The following is a 15,675-nucleotide window of genomic DNA, read 5'->3' on the forward strand; positions in this document are numbered from 1 at the left end:
AGGGTGGTTGAATCAGAAACGGACAGTCGCATGGATCAAATCACGTGGACTCCTACAACACTTGTTAAGTCGTCAATTCCAATCATTTCAGATCTACAGCCTTTTTCACTTTCTCTTTTTTTATTTTTATTATCCATCAATCCAATCACTTTCTCTTCTTCATTCTTCCTTTGTCTCCTGATCAACAAACCCTAACTTCAATCATCGCCGCCTTTTGACGAATTTATATTATCTTTAATTCATATTTATTTGACTAATCCAAATCCCAGAATGAAAGAAGGCAAATCAGTTAAATTCAATCTTCAACAGCACCAGAACGGTCACTTGTCTCCTTTCAAATTCGCCAAGCTGTTGGATCCAGATGCGTCTTGGGACAAGGTAACTGATTCTTCAATCCTGATCCTTCTTTTTTTTGAACCATTGAAATTAATTCGGTTCAGAGATTAGTAACTCTCTACTGTTAAACCGTTATTGTAGTTATATATTCAATGTTTCTAATTTTTACTTACTGAATTGTTACTGATTGTTTTGTGTATATTTTTTACAGTAAAAAATCTAATCAAATTAAGGTCTCAGTGTTGTTTTATTAACATAATGAATTTATGAAATGTGTGTAATTAGAAAGCTTGGAATTACGTTTGAAGTTAATGATTGTTATGACTGATTTTGGTGCAGGATCAATTGGGAGATGTGCTGCATTGGATTCGACAAGTGGTGGCCATTGTTTGTGGGTTGCTATGTGGTGCTATTCCGTTGGTTGGAGGCATATGGATCGTCCTGTAAGTTGATGCTTACGCCCTCTCTATAGCTTTAGTAATTAATTGATAATTCTGGGTATTCTTCTACGATTTATTTGGAAGTGTCACTTGTAGTTAATTTTCTCTTTGTTTTCTTGTACATTTTCCTTCATTTTTTATTTTTATTTTTATTTTTTATTTTATTTTTTATTTTTTTTGCTAAAGTTTATTAGTATATTTGAAATGAAGCCATGATGTTATGAAATCTTTTGTCAGTCTGAATGCTATTGAGGGACTTTGTTGCATATTGATAATTAATTGCTTATTGTTGCTTTCAATTATGTGGACTGTTTGCTAGGTTGTTATGTACAAAATTGAAAGATCAAAGTGTTCTGCTTTTGTACATTTTGATATGATTTAATTGAAGGTCCTTCAAGGATAGGTTGAAAAGATACCTACAAACTTGTACGAACTATTAGTTAACAAATTATCATCCTTGGTGGAATAAATTCTATTGTTCGTTGGCAAAGGGGAATTTGTTATATAATATCTAATTAAGTATTCTAGAATTGGCATAGTAATTCATTTAAACAACCAATTCTCAAAGGTTATATCATATTCTTGAAGTATACATGATATTTCTTGGAAGTTGACTCTGGGACTGCCTTTTTTGAAGTGCTGGGAATGCCCACCTCTTCACATTTATGGGTTGCCTTTTAGTTCATTTTGAAGCACAGAATGAGTTGGTCCTGGCCCCTGAATAATATATACATTGTCATGTTTACAGATATTGTGTTCTCTTTAAAGGAAAAATATAGGTGTTTTTTTTTTCTTTCTCAATGGAGCTCAGTGTGAAAAGTGTAGGTGCTGAGTGAAGATTCTCATCTTTATGGTCTTTAATTTCCCTTTATTTCCAGATTCGGGGGTTTAATGCTGCAAACTTGTACTTGAAATGGATGTGGTGCTTATCATCTCCTCTTTTGTAGAGATTTTTTTAAGCAAATCAAGGTTGTCGTTATAGTATCATAACATACTAGTGCTAAGTCATTTAGAAACTGTGATGATCAACATCTTTGCATTATTATATTTTGTAAGCTTTATTTGCTAATATTTTGGTTTCAATGATGGTTTTGCAGTTTTTTGGTGATATCATCTGGGATTATTTATGGTTATTATGCAATGCTACTAAAGGTTGATGAAGAAGATTTTGGTGGTCATGGAGCTCTCCTCCAAGAAGGGCTTTTTGCTTCTATAACTCTCTTTCTGGTACTTGTAGCATTTCAACTCTGTTTATTTAGCTTTTACAAAAAATGCTGCTTGCCCACAGAACCAGAAGAAGGTCCTTTCCTGGTCTTAGAAGTTAGAACTAACCCTTGTTCCATTTTTTTGCTGTTCAGTTGGCATGGATTCTAGTATACAGCTTGGCACACTTTTGATTGGCTTGGGACAATTGATTTGGCAGCCCTCCTTGTCTCTAAGTGATGTTTGAACAATCAATCTTAGTTAAATGAGGCAACATTGCCTACGCCCTCAGAAAACAGTTAGAACGTTACTTGCCATAATTATTTGCTTTTCATTTTTTAATTGTGCCAACATTTTGATTTTGCAGAGCATGAACATGTTAGCTTTTAGTCCATAGGAAAACTTTCATGAACTTTGTGCGCTAATTAGCTGTTTATGGTTTGCATATGTTTGCATACTTAAATGATAAGCAAACTCTGAAGCACACTATGTTTTTCAGCACGTCAAATATAAAAATTACTTGTGAGTTAATGGAGCAATTGAAATTCTGACTCTGAAAATTACGCATGCCATACCCTTGTCTCTCATTTTTTTGAGTTGTGATGAAACCTGCTTTGAATGTGATCAGAAAAGGGCAGATTTCAACAAGTTGGTTTTGGATTATTTAGCTTCATTTGTAATTGTTTTGTATTTGTAGAATGAGCTAATTCTTATATATATATATATATATATATATGGAAACTACTACACTTACCAATTCTGTAGACCGACTTCCCATTTTGACTGATGTGGAGTTCAATGTGAGGAGTCCTCATGCCGACCGCACTCCACATCAGTCGGTATGGGGAGTCGGTCTGTAGAACCGGTAAGTATAGTCTTACTCTATATATTGTATATATTAACTTCGCTTTTACATTTTACTCGTCGAAACAAAGCATGTCATATGAATGGGTAATGCTATTTGACCAAACTCTTATACCAGTCGCATGGATCAAATCACGTGGACTCCTACAACACTTGTTAAGTCGTCAATTCCAATCATTTCAGATCTACAGCCTTTTTCACTTTCTCTTTTTTAATTTTTATTATCCATCAATCCAATCACTTTCTCTTCTTCATTCTTCCTTTGTCTCCTGATCAACAAACCCTAACTTCAATCATCGCCGCCTTTTGACGAATTTATATTATCTTTAATTCATATTTATTTGACTAATCCAAATCCCAGAATGAAAGAAGGCAAATCAGTTAAATTCAATCTTCAACAGCACCAGAACGGTCACTTGTCTCCTTTCAAATTCGCCAAGCTGTTGGATCCAGATGCGTCTTGGGACAAGGTAACTGATTCTTCAATCCTGATCCTTCTTTTTTTTGAACCATTGAAATTAATTCGGTTCAGAGATTAGTAACTCTCTACTGTTAAACCGTTATTGTAGTTATATATTCAATGTTTCTAATTTTTACTTACTGAATTGTTACTGATTGTTTTGTGTATATTTTTTACAGTAAAAAATCTAATCAAATTAAGGTCTCAGTGTTGTTTTATTAACATAATGAATTTATGAAATGTGTGTAATTAGAAAGCTTGGAATTACGTTTGAAGTTAATGATTGTTATGACTGATTTTGGTGCAGGATCAATTGGGAGATGTGCTGCATTGGATTCGACAAGTGGTGGCCATTGTTTGTGGGTTGCTATGTGGTGCTATTCCGTTGGTTGGAGGCATATGGATCGTCCTGTAAGTTGATGCTTACGCCCTCTCTATAGCTTTAGTAATTAATTGATAATTCTGGGTATTCTTCTACGATTTATTTGGAAGTGTCACTTGTAGTTAATTTTCTCTTTGTTTTCTTGTACATTTTCCTTCATTTTTTATTTTTATTTTTATTTTTTATTTTATTTTTTATTTTTTTTGCTAAAGTTTATTAGTATATTTGAAATGAAGCCATGATGTTATGAAATCTTTTGTCAGTCTGAATGCTATTGAGGGACTTTGTTGCATATTGATAATTAATTGCTTATTGTTGCTTTCAATTATGTGGACTGTTTGCTAGGTTGTTATGTACAAAATTGAAAGATCAAAGTGTTCTGCTTTTGTACATTTTGATATGATTTAATTGAAGGTCCTTCAAGGATAGGTTGAAAAGATACCTACAAACTTGTACGAACTATTAGTTAACAAATTATCATCCTTGGTGGAATAAATTCTATTGTTCGTTGGCAAAGGGGAATTTGTTATATAATATCTAATTAAGTATTCTAGAATTGGCATAGTAATTCATTTAAACAACCAATTCTCAAAGGTTATATCATATTCTTGAAGTATACATGATATTTCTTGGAAGTTGACTCTGGGACTGCCTTTTTTGAAGTGCTGGGAATGCCCACCTCTTCACATTTATGGGTTGCCTTTTAGTTCATTTTGAAGCACAGAATGAGTTGGTCCTGGCCCCTGAATAATATATACATTGTCATGTTTACAGATATTGTGTTCTCTTTAAAGGAAAAATATAGGTGTTTTTTTTTTCTTTCTCAATGGAGCTCAGTGTGAAAAGTGTAGGTGCTGAGTGAAGATTCTCATCTTTATGGTCTTTAATTTCCCTTTATTTCCAGATTCGGGGGTTTAATGCTGCAAACTTGTACTTGAAATGGATGTGGTGCTTATCATCTCCTCTTTTGTAGAGATTTTTTTAAGCAAATCAAGGTTGTCGTTAATAGTATCATAACATACTAGTGCTAAGTCATTTAGAAACTGTGATGATCAACATCTTTGCATTATTATATTTTGTAAGCTTTATTTGCTAATATTTTGGTTTCAATGATGGTTTTGCAGTTTTTTGGTGATATCATCTGGGATTATTTATGGTTATTATGCAATGCTACTAAAGGTTGATGAAGAAGATTTTGGTGGTCATGGAGCTCTCCTCCAAGAAGGGCTTTTTGCTTCTATAACTCTCTTTCTGGTACTTGTAGCATTTCAACTCTGTTTATTTAGCTTTTACAAAAAATGCTGCTTGCCCACAGAACCAGAAGAAGGTCCTTTCCTGGTCTTAGAAGTTAGAACTAACCCTTGTTCCATTTTTTTGCTGTTCAGTTGGCATGGATTCTAGTATACAGCTTGGCACACTTTTGATTGGCTTGGGACAATTGATTTGGCAGCCCTCCTTGTCTCTAAGTGATGTTTGAACAATCAATCTTAGTTAAATGAGGCAACATTGCCTACGCCCTCAGAAAACAGTTAGAACGTTACTTGCCATAATTATTTGCTTTTCATTTTTTAATTGTGCCAACATTTTGATTTTGCAGAGCATGAACATGTTAGCTTTTAGTCCATAGGAAAACTTTCATGAACTTTGTGCGCTAATTAGCTGTTTATGGTTTGCATATGTTTGCATACTTAAATGATAAGCAAACTCTGAAGCACACTATGTTTTTCAGCACGTCAAATATAAAAATTACTTGTGAGTTAATGGAGCAATTGAAATTCTGACTCTGAAAATTACGCATGCCATACCCTTGTCTCTCATTTTTTTGAGTTGTGATGAAACCTGCTTTGAATGTGATCAGAAAAGGGCAGATTTCAACAAGTTGGTTTTGGATTATTTAGCTTCATTTGTAATTGTTTTGTATTTGTAGAATGAGCTAATTCTTATATATATATATATATATATATGGAAACTACTACACTTACCAATTCTGTAGACCGACTTCCCATTTTGACTGATGTGGAGTTCAATGTGAGGAGTCCTCATGCCGACCGCACTCCACATCAGTCGGTATGGGGAGTCGGTCTGTAGAACCGGTAAGTATAGTCTTACTCTATATATTGTATATATTAACTTCGCTTTTACATTTTACTCGTCGAAACAAAGCATGTCATATGAATGGGTAATGCTATTTGACCAAACTCTTATACAAAGAGAGTTTGTATAAACTGACATGGTATTTCATAAAGCATGTCATATGACATTGAGACTCACATAAATTAATGTCACATTAATGTTATGTGAGCTCTTATGTTACGTGACACTCATATGATGTGTCACGTTACTTTGTACAAACTTTCTTTGTACAAAAAGCTTGTAAAGATAGTTTTATCCCTTATAAATATGTATAAATTACTTAGTAAAAGGAGTTGTATGACTATGCATTTATAGAAGGATTCACTTCCTTTATTTCCACCTTTGGTTGTGATTAATATTTACTCCCTCTGTTTTTTTTTTTTAAATGTTGTTTTGAGGGTGTAATTTTTTTTCAAATTAAATGTCGTTTGTCTTGTCTGTGATAATAGGAGAGAGAAAATGACTATATAGATATATAATTCAATATGTGCAGCGAGATATTTTTTTCACCTGCAAAATCAGAGGAAAAAGTCAGGTGTGAGAGAGATGAATTTTTTTCATTAAAAGTTGTGTATAAACTTAAAAAATCATTTATATTGAAATGGAGGGAGTATAAAAAGAAAAAAGGTTCCTGCCTTTAACCCATTTTAAAGTGTATTCAACTTGTTCAATAAACAATGAATACCCCCGAAGTAAAAGGAAACGCCCAAAATGTACCACATTCAATTAATTGATTTGTAGAGCGCAATAATTTCACAGATTTGATTGCATATTACTCTCTTCATTTCAATATAAATGACTTTTTAAGTTTGTATGTAATTTTTAATGAAAAAAATTTATCTCTTTCACCTGACTTTTTCCTCTGATTTTGTAGGTGGGAAAAGCTTTGCTCTCATTTGTAGGTGGGAAAAACTTTCCCGCAGCACACATTAAATTATTTAAATAATTTAATATATATATATATTGTTATTGTTATTTTCTCTCTCCTATTATCACAGACAAAAAAGCGACATTTAATTTGAAAAAAAATTACATCCTCAAAACGACATTGAAAAAAAAAAGAGTATCATTTTTTATTCGGATTTTCAACCTTTATATTTAAGTTAATCTTGAAACTTACATTATGTTGACAAATATTATTCCATTTTTCCTCTATTTCCATCTCACTCGTCTTTTCTCTCTCTCCTATAGAGGTGGGCAAGGGACCGGTCCCTTGCGAGCCCAGGTCTGGGCCCGTTTGGGATTGGTCCCAAATGGGACCAGTCACTCATAGGCTTGGGACCTGTCCCAGGCCCATGAGAAAAACTAAGACCCGGACCAGGCCCTAGGCCTGGTCGGGACTGGTCCCATGGGCCCAGGACCGATCCTAAGATCGGTCCCATGGGCCTTGGATAATTTCATTTTCTTCCCTCAATTTTTTTTATATTTTGGGGGTAAAACGAAATTTTATAGAGGGTTTTTAATATTTTTTAAAGGTAAAATTTATAAATTTTATAAATTTTTTAGATCTGGAAGATTTTTTTTTTTTATAAATTTTGTAAAATTTTATTTTAACCCTCGTAATTTATATTTATTTTAAAATTAATAGAGGGTTTTATATAATTTGACAAAGGACTACATTAAAAAAATACAAAAATTTTTGGGCCCGCGTCTGGGACTTGGAGGAGGACCCAATGGAGGACAAATGGGACCAGACCTCCTAGGTCTGATCCTCTCAAGGAATGGTCCTAGGACCGAGTTTTAGAGCTGAGCTTTTGGTCCCGTCCCAAATGCCCAGCTCTACTCTCCTAAACTAAATTATGTTGAAAATTTACTGGGCTAGATTTATGATGTAAAGAAAAAAAATTAGTGCTATCAGCTATGCACTTTAATTAATGATAAAATGAATGTTACATAGATGACCGTATAATTTAATACAAAATCAAATCAAACCAATTACATGTAGTTAACTAAGAAAATTTTAAAAAGCTATTAAGAATACAACATTAACTAGTAACTTTATTTCTTTTCTTTTTTCACCAGAGAAATCAACTTTTACGGTTTTTACTTGCATCTTAAAAGTGAGTTAATTCTACAGTAAAAGATATCCAATAGGTCACTCTTCTGTCAAATATACCCCCATCGCTCAATATAATTACAAATTGCCCAAAAACAGGCAGGAAAGAATTATGCTTTCTATACATAGTGAAACAGAAATTGCATAGACATCTTACATCCATATTTGGCGTCTGTTTATCCTCGATAGAAGATATATACGACCATAAACCCACTGTCTACCTAGTCTCGAACTTGATTCCTGCACAATTTGGAGACATATACATGTTAAAAAGAGTATATGATTCTTCTCTTAAGACTATAATTTGATCAAGTCTTAAGAATTTAACTTAGCGTTTTGCTACTCATTTAAATGAGAAAGGGCAAATAGATTTTGCCTCATAAAACATACATTTTGCAGAACTACAGAAGTGAACTTAATTACCTCAAACTTTGTGCGGAATTCTAGTAAGGATTCACATACATGACAGTCTGCTCTATGTGGGGACTCGTTGGTTTGATCTGACCTCACAAATGCAAATACCTGTAGGAAAGAACTAAGACCAGTCAGGAAGAATGGATCTGAGGTTGGACCATGTAAAATTCTCGTCGAATCAAGACTAAAGCTTTCAGTCTATATATGCCAGATCGTGGGAGATTCAACATGTAGGTACAAAAGCAAGATGAAAAGAAAAACAAAATATAATAGCTTCTACAAGTTATAGACTCTTAGACTCACAACAAGCTAATATTTGTTAGGAACTGACCTCTTCTCCGCAATTTGGGCATGCCCCTTTCAATGCCACCAAGTCATTCCTCCACAGGCCTTGAAGCACTCTAACTGCAAGAATTGGTGTTTTAGTAAGTAACATGCATCAAGAGAAATGAATAAGAACATTATCTATATATAGATCCCTATTAGACCAATGGAAATTCTATAGTTTATATTTCCATTGTGTATGCAAAATAAGCATCAAAATTTTTACCAGAAGCTGAGGCAACTGGATAGCCAATTAAAGCACCCACTGCCATGAAAAGAATGACATTTGCCATTGCAAGAAACCCCGACACAGATGCGTGACTACCATAGGAAATTCCCCGACTGAATGCATCCTGATATGCTAGAACCACAGTGTAGATCATTGGCACAAGACATATAGAACTGCCAATACCAAAAATCATCATCCATATGCTCGCTAATGCAAGGACCTGTGATAGATCTTCCTGCCCTACATCCATGTCAACTCAATATTCACAGGGAGAAAAGAAAAATACAGTGCTCCTACTCACTAATATGCTATAATTATGTGCAGATAAATTGTCAATGATTAATTATGAATTATGAACCAAACTAAGAAATCCATTTAGCATAGGACATCAGTCATCCTTTTCTCACCTTGAGAAAAAACTAAAAGTTTATGGCAGTTACATCCATTCATGGAAATAAAGAGTGAAAAAGAAATTGCTCTAGCAGGATGCAATTTTGCTCCCTGCTAAAATCTTTTATTTTATTTTATTTTCCCCACAACTCAATGGTTGCTAATTGAATTGAATATGATATAGATGACTATTTTCTACCTCTCCCTCTCCTGCTCTCTCATTTTTCATTTTTTCTTTGTCTTTCCAGATTTTGGAAACATACCAAAATATGGAAAAACAGTAATGATTTTGATAATAGAGTTGATAGTAAACTCAATTCCATTGCCAATGTAAATTTACGATGATAAACTAAATAATTCTAGAGAGAATTACCTCCGCATCTGCATATGTTGACTGTCGCCGAATACTACAACGAGGATACTTAACAACAGATTTGGAGCCATACCACCGCAACTTTAACTGTTTCAATAAAAATGCAAATTGTTGTTTACCATTACACACTCTAGATATCATTTACATCCAAATAAAACCACTAATATGGCATATTAAGTTACCTCCACTCTATCAAACATGTCGTCAACTATCAAAGGTTCACCACTGTAATACGCATCCCGAGCCTAAAACAAGATCAACCAAACGGATCAAAAGAGCTTTTCATTATTCCTACATGTACTATAAAAATAAATAAATAAAATAAAAAATTATTATTATTATTACCCCAGAAGAAAAGACCCAGAAAGGCTATCATATATTGTTTCTCATGCATGAAATTTCAAAAAACTATGATTATAGGCTAATTTTAACAAGGTGAACAATGATTATGATTCAATTCCGCCAAAACCTTTAAGAACAGTCCCGTTTAACCATAACACATAAATTTGACAAAAAATAATCCCCACTATTCATAACCAAAACTCCACTTATGGGCGAACGCCAAATTTCTAATCAACGGCCTGTTTGATTCGTAATAGATAAACAATTTTTTGTTTTTGAAAGATGAAAATCTCACAAGGATTGGTAGCTTTAAAACTTTTCTGCCAAACAATCTTAAAAACAAGATTAAAATCTAAAATAACCAAAAAAAACAAAATATTACTTTTGTTCCTTTTTGTGATATTATAGTTTCTTGATTTGCCTCAAAATTATAATCAAAAGCCCAAAACTGTCTCTAGTTTCCAAAACTATATCTGAATAGGGAGCCAAACACCGCTAGCACACCTTTATTACTCTGAATTAAAAATTATTAAGAATTGAAAATCTTATATCAAAACCTAATTGAAAAAATAGTAGAAATAACAATAATAAGAATCCATTTAACAATTACAAAAACATTATAAAAAACTAAAACGCGTCCACAAGGCAAGTATTTCATAGTTACAACCAGCGATATGAATTGTAAACACTTTACCCTCAATTTAAAAAAAAAAAAAAATTGGATTAAATTAAAGAAGTTTCTAAATTAACTAAAATTGACCTAAATGAAGACTATAGAAACATAAATTAGCAGAAAGAAATTTATAATTTACTTGTCGATAGAGAGCTTCAAGAGTTTCTTTACTGGCGGTCTCGATAGGTCCGACGTATATGCACGATGGACCTTCCTTGTTGTTACACGTGGCGGCGGAGGCCACGGTGGCTCCGTGGCTCTTCGTGGATATCCGAACCGAAAAAGGAGCTCCAGTTCTGCCGTTTCGAGATAATTCGATGACAGTGGATCCGATCACGTGAGGCGCGATGGAGTTGCACGTGCCGGCCATGAACCGAACAGTAGAGCAGCCACGCTAGTGCAGTGATAAACTGATAATAACAGGGTAGCAAATGGTTTGTACAGTAGGAGGAGGAGAAGCGTGTGATATCAGCCACAAGATTCGGAGAGGAACGTGTTGGGTTATCTAATGGACGAGATTGCCCTTGAAGTTCTCGTTTCGTTTTGGCGCGGAAATATCTTGTGGATTGATTGATTAATTGTTGCTGATTTTTATTTCCTACCGTGGATCATGATTGGTCCTGGATTTATTTAGTTTTTGCCAGAATAGAAGAAAACAACGACGTGCCGTATTCGGTGTCTGTTGAAAATGAAAACAACGACTTGTCGTATTATGTATCAATGTATGCTTGAAGTGAAAACTAAAATAAATAATGAAAAAAATACTTTTGTTATACCTAAAAAATCACGTTTATGTCAGTCCAATAAATGTCTTTTTGTACTAGCTGTCAAACTCATATCTCTTCAAAGATATTCATATCAACCCTATCACATTTCAAGAGATGAATGGACGAGAATCTTCCATGTGTAAATGCAACTTGCAAAACACTCATTATATTTACCTCAAAGGTGTATAAATTGATACTTCTCTTCTCGAAAAGGGAGGCTGGGCATATGATTTCCGATTTCTAGTATTGTTTTGTATTGGAACTTAATGGCAATGTATGTAACTTTGATTAGGAAACAACACCTGAGAACACAAAAATGCCAGAAGTGGCCATTGTGGTAGACTTAAGAGACCAAAAATGATGCGACTGATCGTCAACAGCTCCAAGATGAAGCTGTTGAACCTGAGGTAGTTCAGAATCTGAAATGCACCCCATTGTTGTTATCAATCAGGAACATTGTGTGAGATAATGTGAGACACAAAATATTTAAGGCTAGTTTTGTTAGTGCTGAATGTTTATGTGTTAGGTGATGCATAACTAAATCTTCTATTCTGCATTCATTTTCATATTTTTCATTGATAATATTTGTGATGTTTGGCATTATGGTATGCTAATGTGGTCATGGATGATTGTGAATGTACAAAGTCTGATGCAATATAGTTTTGTTTATTGCTCGCAATTAGTTTTCATATATATAGTTATGATCTTGGAATTAATTTTGGTGGTCCTATACATGCAATTTAATAACTTTTGGCCTTTCACTGTTCTATATTTGACTCTATTGGCATTTGTCGAAAGGTATCTGTTTGTTCTTCTATTTTGGTGATATGGTCTAATGACGACAGAGGGAGCCACAAAAGATTCCAAAAGGTGTTCTTCATCAATTATGCCAAAGAAAATAGTTTTTGTTATTCTGTTAGTGTAAGCATTGTTGCTTTAGATTGCTGCATTTTATGCAGAGTCCATGATTTTTGTGCAACTGGTGCAGATTGGTGGGTGATGGAAATGAAGCCTAAGCATGTTGTAGTTTTTGCACTTGCAGATTGAGCAAGTGTGCAGGTTGTAGTTTGTTTCTGCAGTTTCCAAGAGTCTTGGGTAGTATGTGCAAGGTGGTGTGTGCTAGAATTGAAGTAGTGATTTGGACAGTGGTGTGTATGGAGCTGTAGCGTGATTGCTGCATTTTCTGCAGTTTCTGGCTGAAGTCTTCAGTTTGGTTGTCTTGTCACTTTTGTTTGTGTTGCTTTTGTGTATAAGGATTGTATATCCTTGCTTGGTCTTTTTCTTTTTGTGTAGTGGGCTTGGGCATGTCCTAAAAAGAATTACATTGGCTAACAATAACACTACATATACATTACTCCCTTACAACATTACATGGCAGCTGACATGGCAGATGCCACCTCATCTGCCACGTCATCCAGATGTCATGTCACTTCCCTCCAAAAATTTTAAAAAAAAAAAAATTTCCTTACAAGGCTGTAAAGTCCACTTCCATCACTTCCATTGGTGTTCGTGGAAGTTGGATGCTCATGTTCATCAGCTGCAGGGCAGCAGCTCCATTGATTTATGTTATAATACTAAATTAATGGCTTTCTAAAGGAAATATGCACACTTGCTTCAATGGAATTCAGTCTTTTAACATCTGTATATTTTGTTTTGTTTCAGTTTCTGGAATTCTGTGCTCCTTGGCTATGGTTAGTCTTTCTTCTCTCTATTTATATCAACTCAATTAATGGTGTAAAGGAAATTGCAGACTAGAGTAATTATGGAATATTTATGCTAATAAACGATTGGAAATTCTGCCTTTTGTTTTGGTGTAATAGTACTTTACTAACCTATTTTTTCATAAAAAAATTAGATTACTTTTTAAAGGTGTTTGTGCAGTTTGTGTAGCTTCTGTAATTTGTGCAGTCTGTGTAGCTTATGTAGTTTGGGCAGTGTGTGTTGTATGTGCAGTGTGTGCAGTTAGGCTAGCTGCTCCCCAGAAGTTGGTGCAACCTGGGTTGTTTGTGTAGAATTGTTGGAGGTGCTGCGGCAGTTTTATAATTAAAAAAAAAAAAGAAAGATAAAAAAAATTAAAAAAAAAAAAAAAATTAAAAAAATTTTATTTGCTGCCACTGGGATATTTTGCAGCTGAAGTAGCCTGTGCAGTGTGTGCTACCTTGATGTCTACGGAGTGTTTGGCGATTGTGTGGCCTGTTGGTGTTGCTGCTGCAGTTTGGCCTGTTGGAGGTGCTGCAATTGTTCTATACCTTTGGCAGTGTGTGCAATCTTCGGGTGGTTGTTGCAGCTTGTGTAGTCCATGCTGTTTGTGTGTTTTTGTGTTGTGTCTGGGATTTCCAGCCACTTTGTACACTAGTGCTTGCTGGTTTTGAAGCTGGTTTTCTGGCTTGGTTTGCTGATCATGATACTTGGAGCTGGTTTGCCGATCATGATATTTGGAGCTGGTTTGCCAGTAACTTTGAGTTCAAATTTTATCTGAATATAGAAGATTTCGAAAGCTCTTCTTAATGATGCTTTAAGTTTATTAAAATACTGTTTATTTCTCCTTATTTTTTTTGGTTTTTAGCTCCCATTGTTTGGATTTTTCTTCCTTTACTGTAATTCGATATCTTAAATATGTATCGATATGTTTATATGTTTATATATTATGATGATATGTCTCTAAAAAAAATAGAGCTTCTTCTGTATCATCACTGTATAGTCAGTATGTATGTTGAGAATTGGATATAGCCAAGCAAGACTTATTAATTTTAATGGTAATTAGAGTCTATCATTTAGATGGAAAGTTAGAAATATATACTTTGTTGGTATAGTTTTATGGGGAAGAGCACAACATGCAAGAGATATAATTTATGCAGCTCCAACCAATAAAATTATGTGTATTCACCATCAAATTTGATGTGTTAATCCGTGAATAAATTCTAGCATTTGCGCGCTTCTGCTCAAACAATTGTATACCTATTACCTAGTGCCCATTATGTAGGCCTAATCCCATGGTCCCCGTGGACCTTATAACAACTGGCTACTCCCCTTCTATGGTCAATTATTTGCAGTTCCCTCTCCTCTGAGAAATACTTATAGAAACCACCAACTCAGTCAGTTGACGACCATCACTTCAACCTTAACAGTAAGTCACTGAAGTTGTTAATGAATATTAACCATACAGTCAATCAGATTATGGCTACTTCAAACACTATCATCAGAACTTAATTTAGAAATTATGAACTCGTTTCATTACTTGAAATAGTAGTAAATTATGGACTTATTTCATTACTTGAAATGGTAGTAAATATCCTTTAACATGCATGAGAATCTAGCTGAAGATAAGAGTTCTATGATCATTATAATCACACTGCATGAGTTTTTATCTATGACCCACTACACTAACAGGTAAAACTTTAAAGATTCAACTAAGCGAGGCTAGCATCCCTAGATTCAACACCAGCTGCCTGTTCTTGATTAACTGCTTCACTCCATCAAGTTCCCTCCAGAACGCCCATCCTTGGACTCATTTAAAGGAGAATAACAAAAGTTTAGCTCCAAACCTGAATGCCATCAAAAATATTTCCCAGTATTCCAGGTCCCCACTCAACTGACAGGCTGTAACATCAAAATATATATGTAAGCTATTGCAGTCAACTCAAGGGTCTAAAAAAAGACTCAAACAAAGAATATTTCTACAAACAAATAAAGTTTCTAAAAGAATGACATCAAAATAACATAATGCAACCCAAATGGGGATGGGCATGGCCCGGAGCGGGGGCGGGGGCCTCTGTCTCCAGGCCCAACCCAAAAGCCCAATGGGATTCCCCTATCCCGGCCCGAAGCCCGTTCGGAGAATCCTTGAAAAAAGCTCATTCCCTGTTTGGAGGTTTTCTGTCTTTTTGTATCCTTATTAGTTTTATTATCATTTTCTCCAAATTATATATACCAACCAATATATATATAATATACATATTAAACATAAAAACCATATCATCAAAAAAGAAATTAAATCTATAATATACATATTATATATAAAAACCATCATACTAAATTAATAATATATTACAATATGTGACAGATCTATAATCAAAAGATTCAAATCATGATAGTATCAAGATTCAAAACTTGATCTGCCAAAAAGACCCACCCCACAATCCACATCAGTATTTCAATAGATTCAATACATTATAGTATCAACTATCAAGATTCAACAACCAACAGACAACACCTAACATTCCATTTCCATGTGCAGCCCACAAACAACCTATAGACAAATTTTAGATTATTACAAACCTAAAAAAAAT

The 15,675-nt window shown here is 34.3% G+C and overlaps 3 protein-coding genes across 3 annotated transcripts; 2 read left to right on the plus strand and 1 right to left on the minus strand.

Moving 5' to 3' along the window:
- Positions 1 to 7: 7 nt before the first annotated feature.
- On the plus strand, positions 8 to 2,510 carry LOC116132059 (uncharacterized protein RAB5IF homolog). The gene is made up of 4 exons (XM_031417734.1): positions 8 to 378; positions 676 to 779; positions 1,874 to 2,003; positions 2,135 to 2,510. Exons 1-4 carry the CDS (start codon positions 271 to 273, stop codon positions 2,171 to 2,173), a joined length of 381 nt encoding a protein of 126 aa, XP_031273594.1. The 5' UTR covers positions 8 to 270; the 3' UTR covers positions 2,174 to 2,510.
- A 456-nt stretch (positions 2,511 to 2,966) lies between these two features.
- Positions 2,967 to 5,446, plus strand: LOC116132060 (uncharacterized protein RAB5IF homolog). Its single transcript, XM_031417735.1, has 4 exons — positions 2,967 to 3,313; positions 3,611 to 3,714; positions 4,810 to 4,939; positions 5,071 to 5,446. Exons 1-4 carry the CDS (start codon positions 3,206 to 3,208, stop codon positions 5,107 to 5,109), a joined length of 381 nt encoding a protein of 126 aa, XP_031273595.1. The 5' UTR covers positions 2,967 to 3,205; the 3' UTR covers positions 5,110 to 5,446.
- A 2,343-nt stretch (positions 5,447 to 7,789) lies between these two features.
- Positions 7,790 to 11,181, minus strand: LOC116132058 (PGR5-like protein 1B, chloroplastic). The gene is made up of 7 exons (XM_031417733.1): positions 10,759 to 11,181; positions 9,787 to 9,849; positions 9,605 to 9,691; positions 8,839 to 9,076; positions 8,620 to 8,693; positions 8,298 to 8,396; positions 7,790 to 8,114 (listed from the first exon to the last, which is right to left on the minus strand). The coding sequence occupies exons 1-7, from the start codon at positions 10,987 to 10,989 to the stop codon at positions 8,028 to 8,030; spliced, it is 879 nt and encodes a 292-aa protein (XP_031273593.1). The 5' UTR covers positions 10,990 to 11,181; the 3' UTR covers positions 7,790 to 8,027.
- Between the last annotated feature and the right edge of the window lie 4,494 nt (positions 11,182 to 15,675).

This window comes from Pistacia vera, unplaced genomic scaffold, assembly GCF_008641045.1.
Source record: "Pistacia vera cultivar Batoury unplaced genomic scaffold, PisVer_v2 Contig248, whole genome shotgun sequence".
NCBI classification, from domain to species: domain Eukaryota; kingdom Viridiplantae; phylum Streptophyta; class Magnoliopsida; order Sapindales; family Anacardiaceae; genus Pistacia; species Pistacia vera.

What these genes read in the sequence shown, in the direction of transcription:
- LOC116132059 (XM_031417734.1), top strand. Translation starts at nt 271, where the DNA reads ATGAAAGAAGGCAAATCAGTTAAATTCAATCTTCAACAGCACCAGAAC. An exon ending in CAGATGCGTCTTGGGACAAG is followed by an intron (nt 379 to 675) that starts GTAACTGATTCT and finishes ATTTTGGTGCAG; the next exon opens with GATCAATTGGGAGATGTGCT. An exon ending in CTTCTATAACTCTCTTTCTG is followed by an intron (nt 2,004 to 2,134) that starts GTACTTGTAGCA and finishes TTTGCTGTTCAG; the next exon opens with TTGGCATGGATTCTAGTATA.
- LOC116132060 (XM_031417735.1), top strand. Translation starts at nt 3,206, where the DNA reads ATGAAAGAAGGCAAATCAGTTAAATTCAATCTTCAACAGCACCAGAAC. An exon ending in CAGATGCGTCTTGGGACAAG is followed by an intron (nt 3,314 to 3,610) that starts GTAACTGATTCT and finishes ATTTTGGTGCAG; the next exon opens with GATCAATTGGGAGATGTGCT. An exon ending in CTTCTATAACTCTCTTTCTG is followed by an intron (nt 4,940 to 5,070) that starts GTACTTGTAGCA and finishes TTTGCTGTTCAG; the next exon opens with TTGGCATGGATTCTAGTATA.
- LOC116132058 (XM_031417733.1), bottom strand. Translation starts at nt 10,989, where the DNA reads ATGGCCGGCACGTGCAACTCCATCGCGCCTCACGTGATCGGATCCACT. An exon ending in ACATGTTTGATAGAGTGGAG is followed by an intron (nt 9,692 to 9,786) that starts GTAACTTAATAT and finishes TTATTGAAACAG; the next exon opens with TTAAAGTTGCGGTGGTATGG. An exon ending in GCCCAAATTGCGGAGAAGAG is followed by an intron (nt 8,397 to 8,619) that starts GTCAGTTCCTAA and finishes TCTTTCCTACAG; the next exon opens with GTATTTGCATTTGTGAGGTC.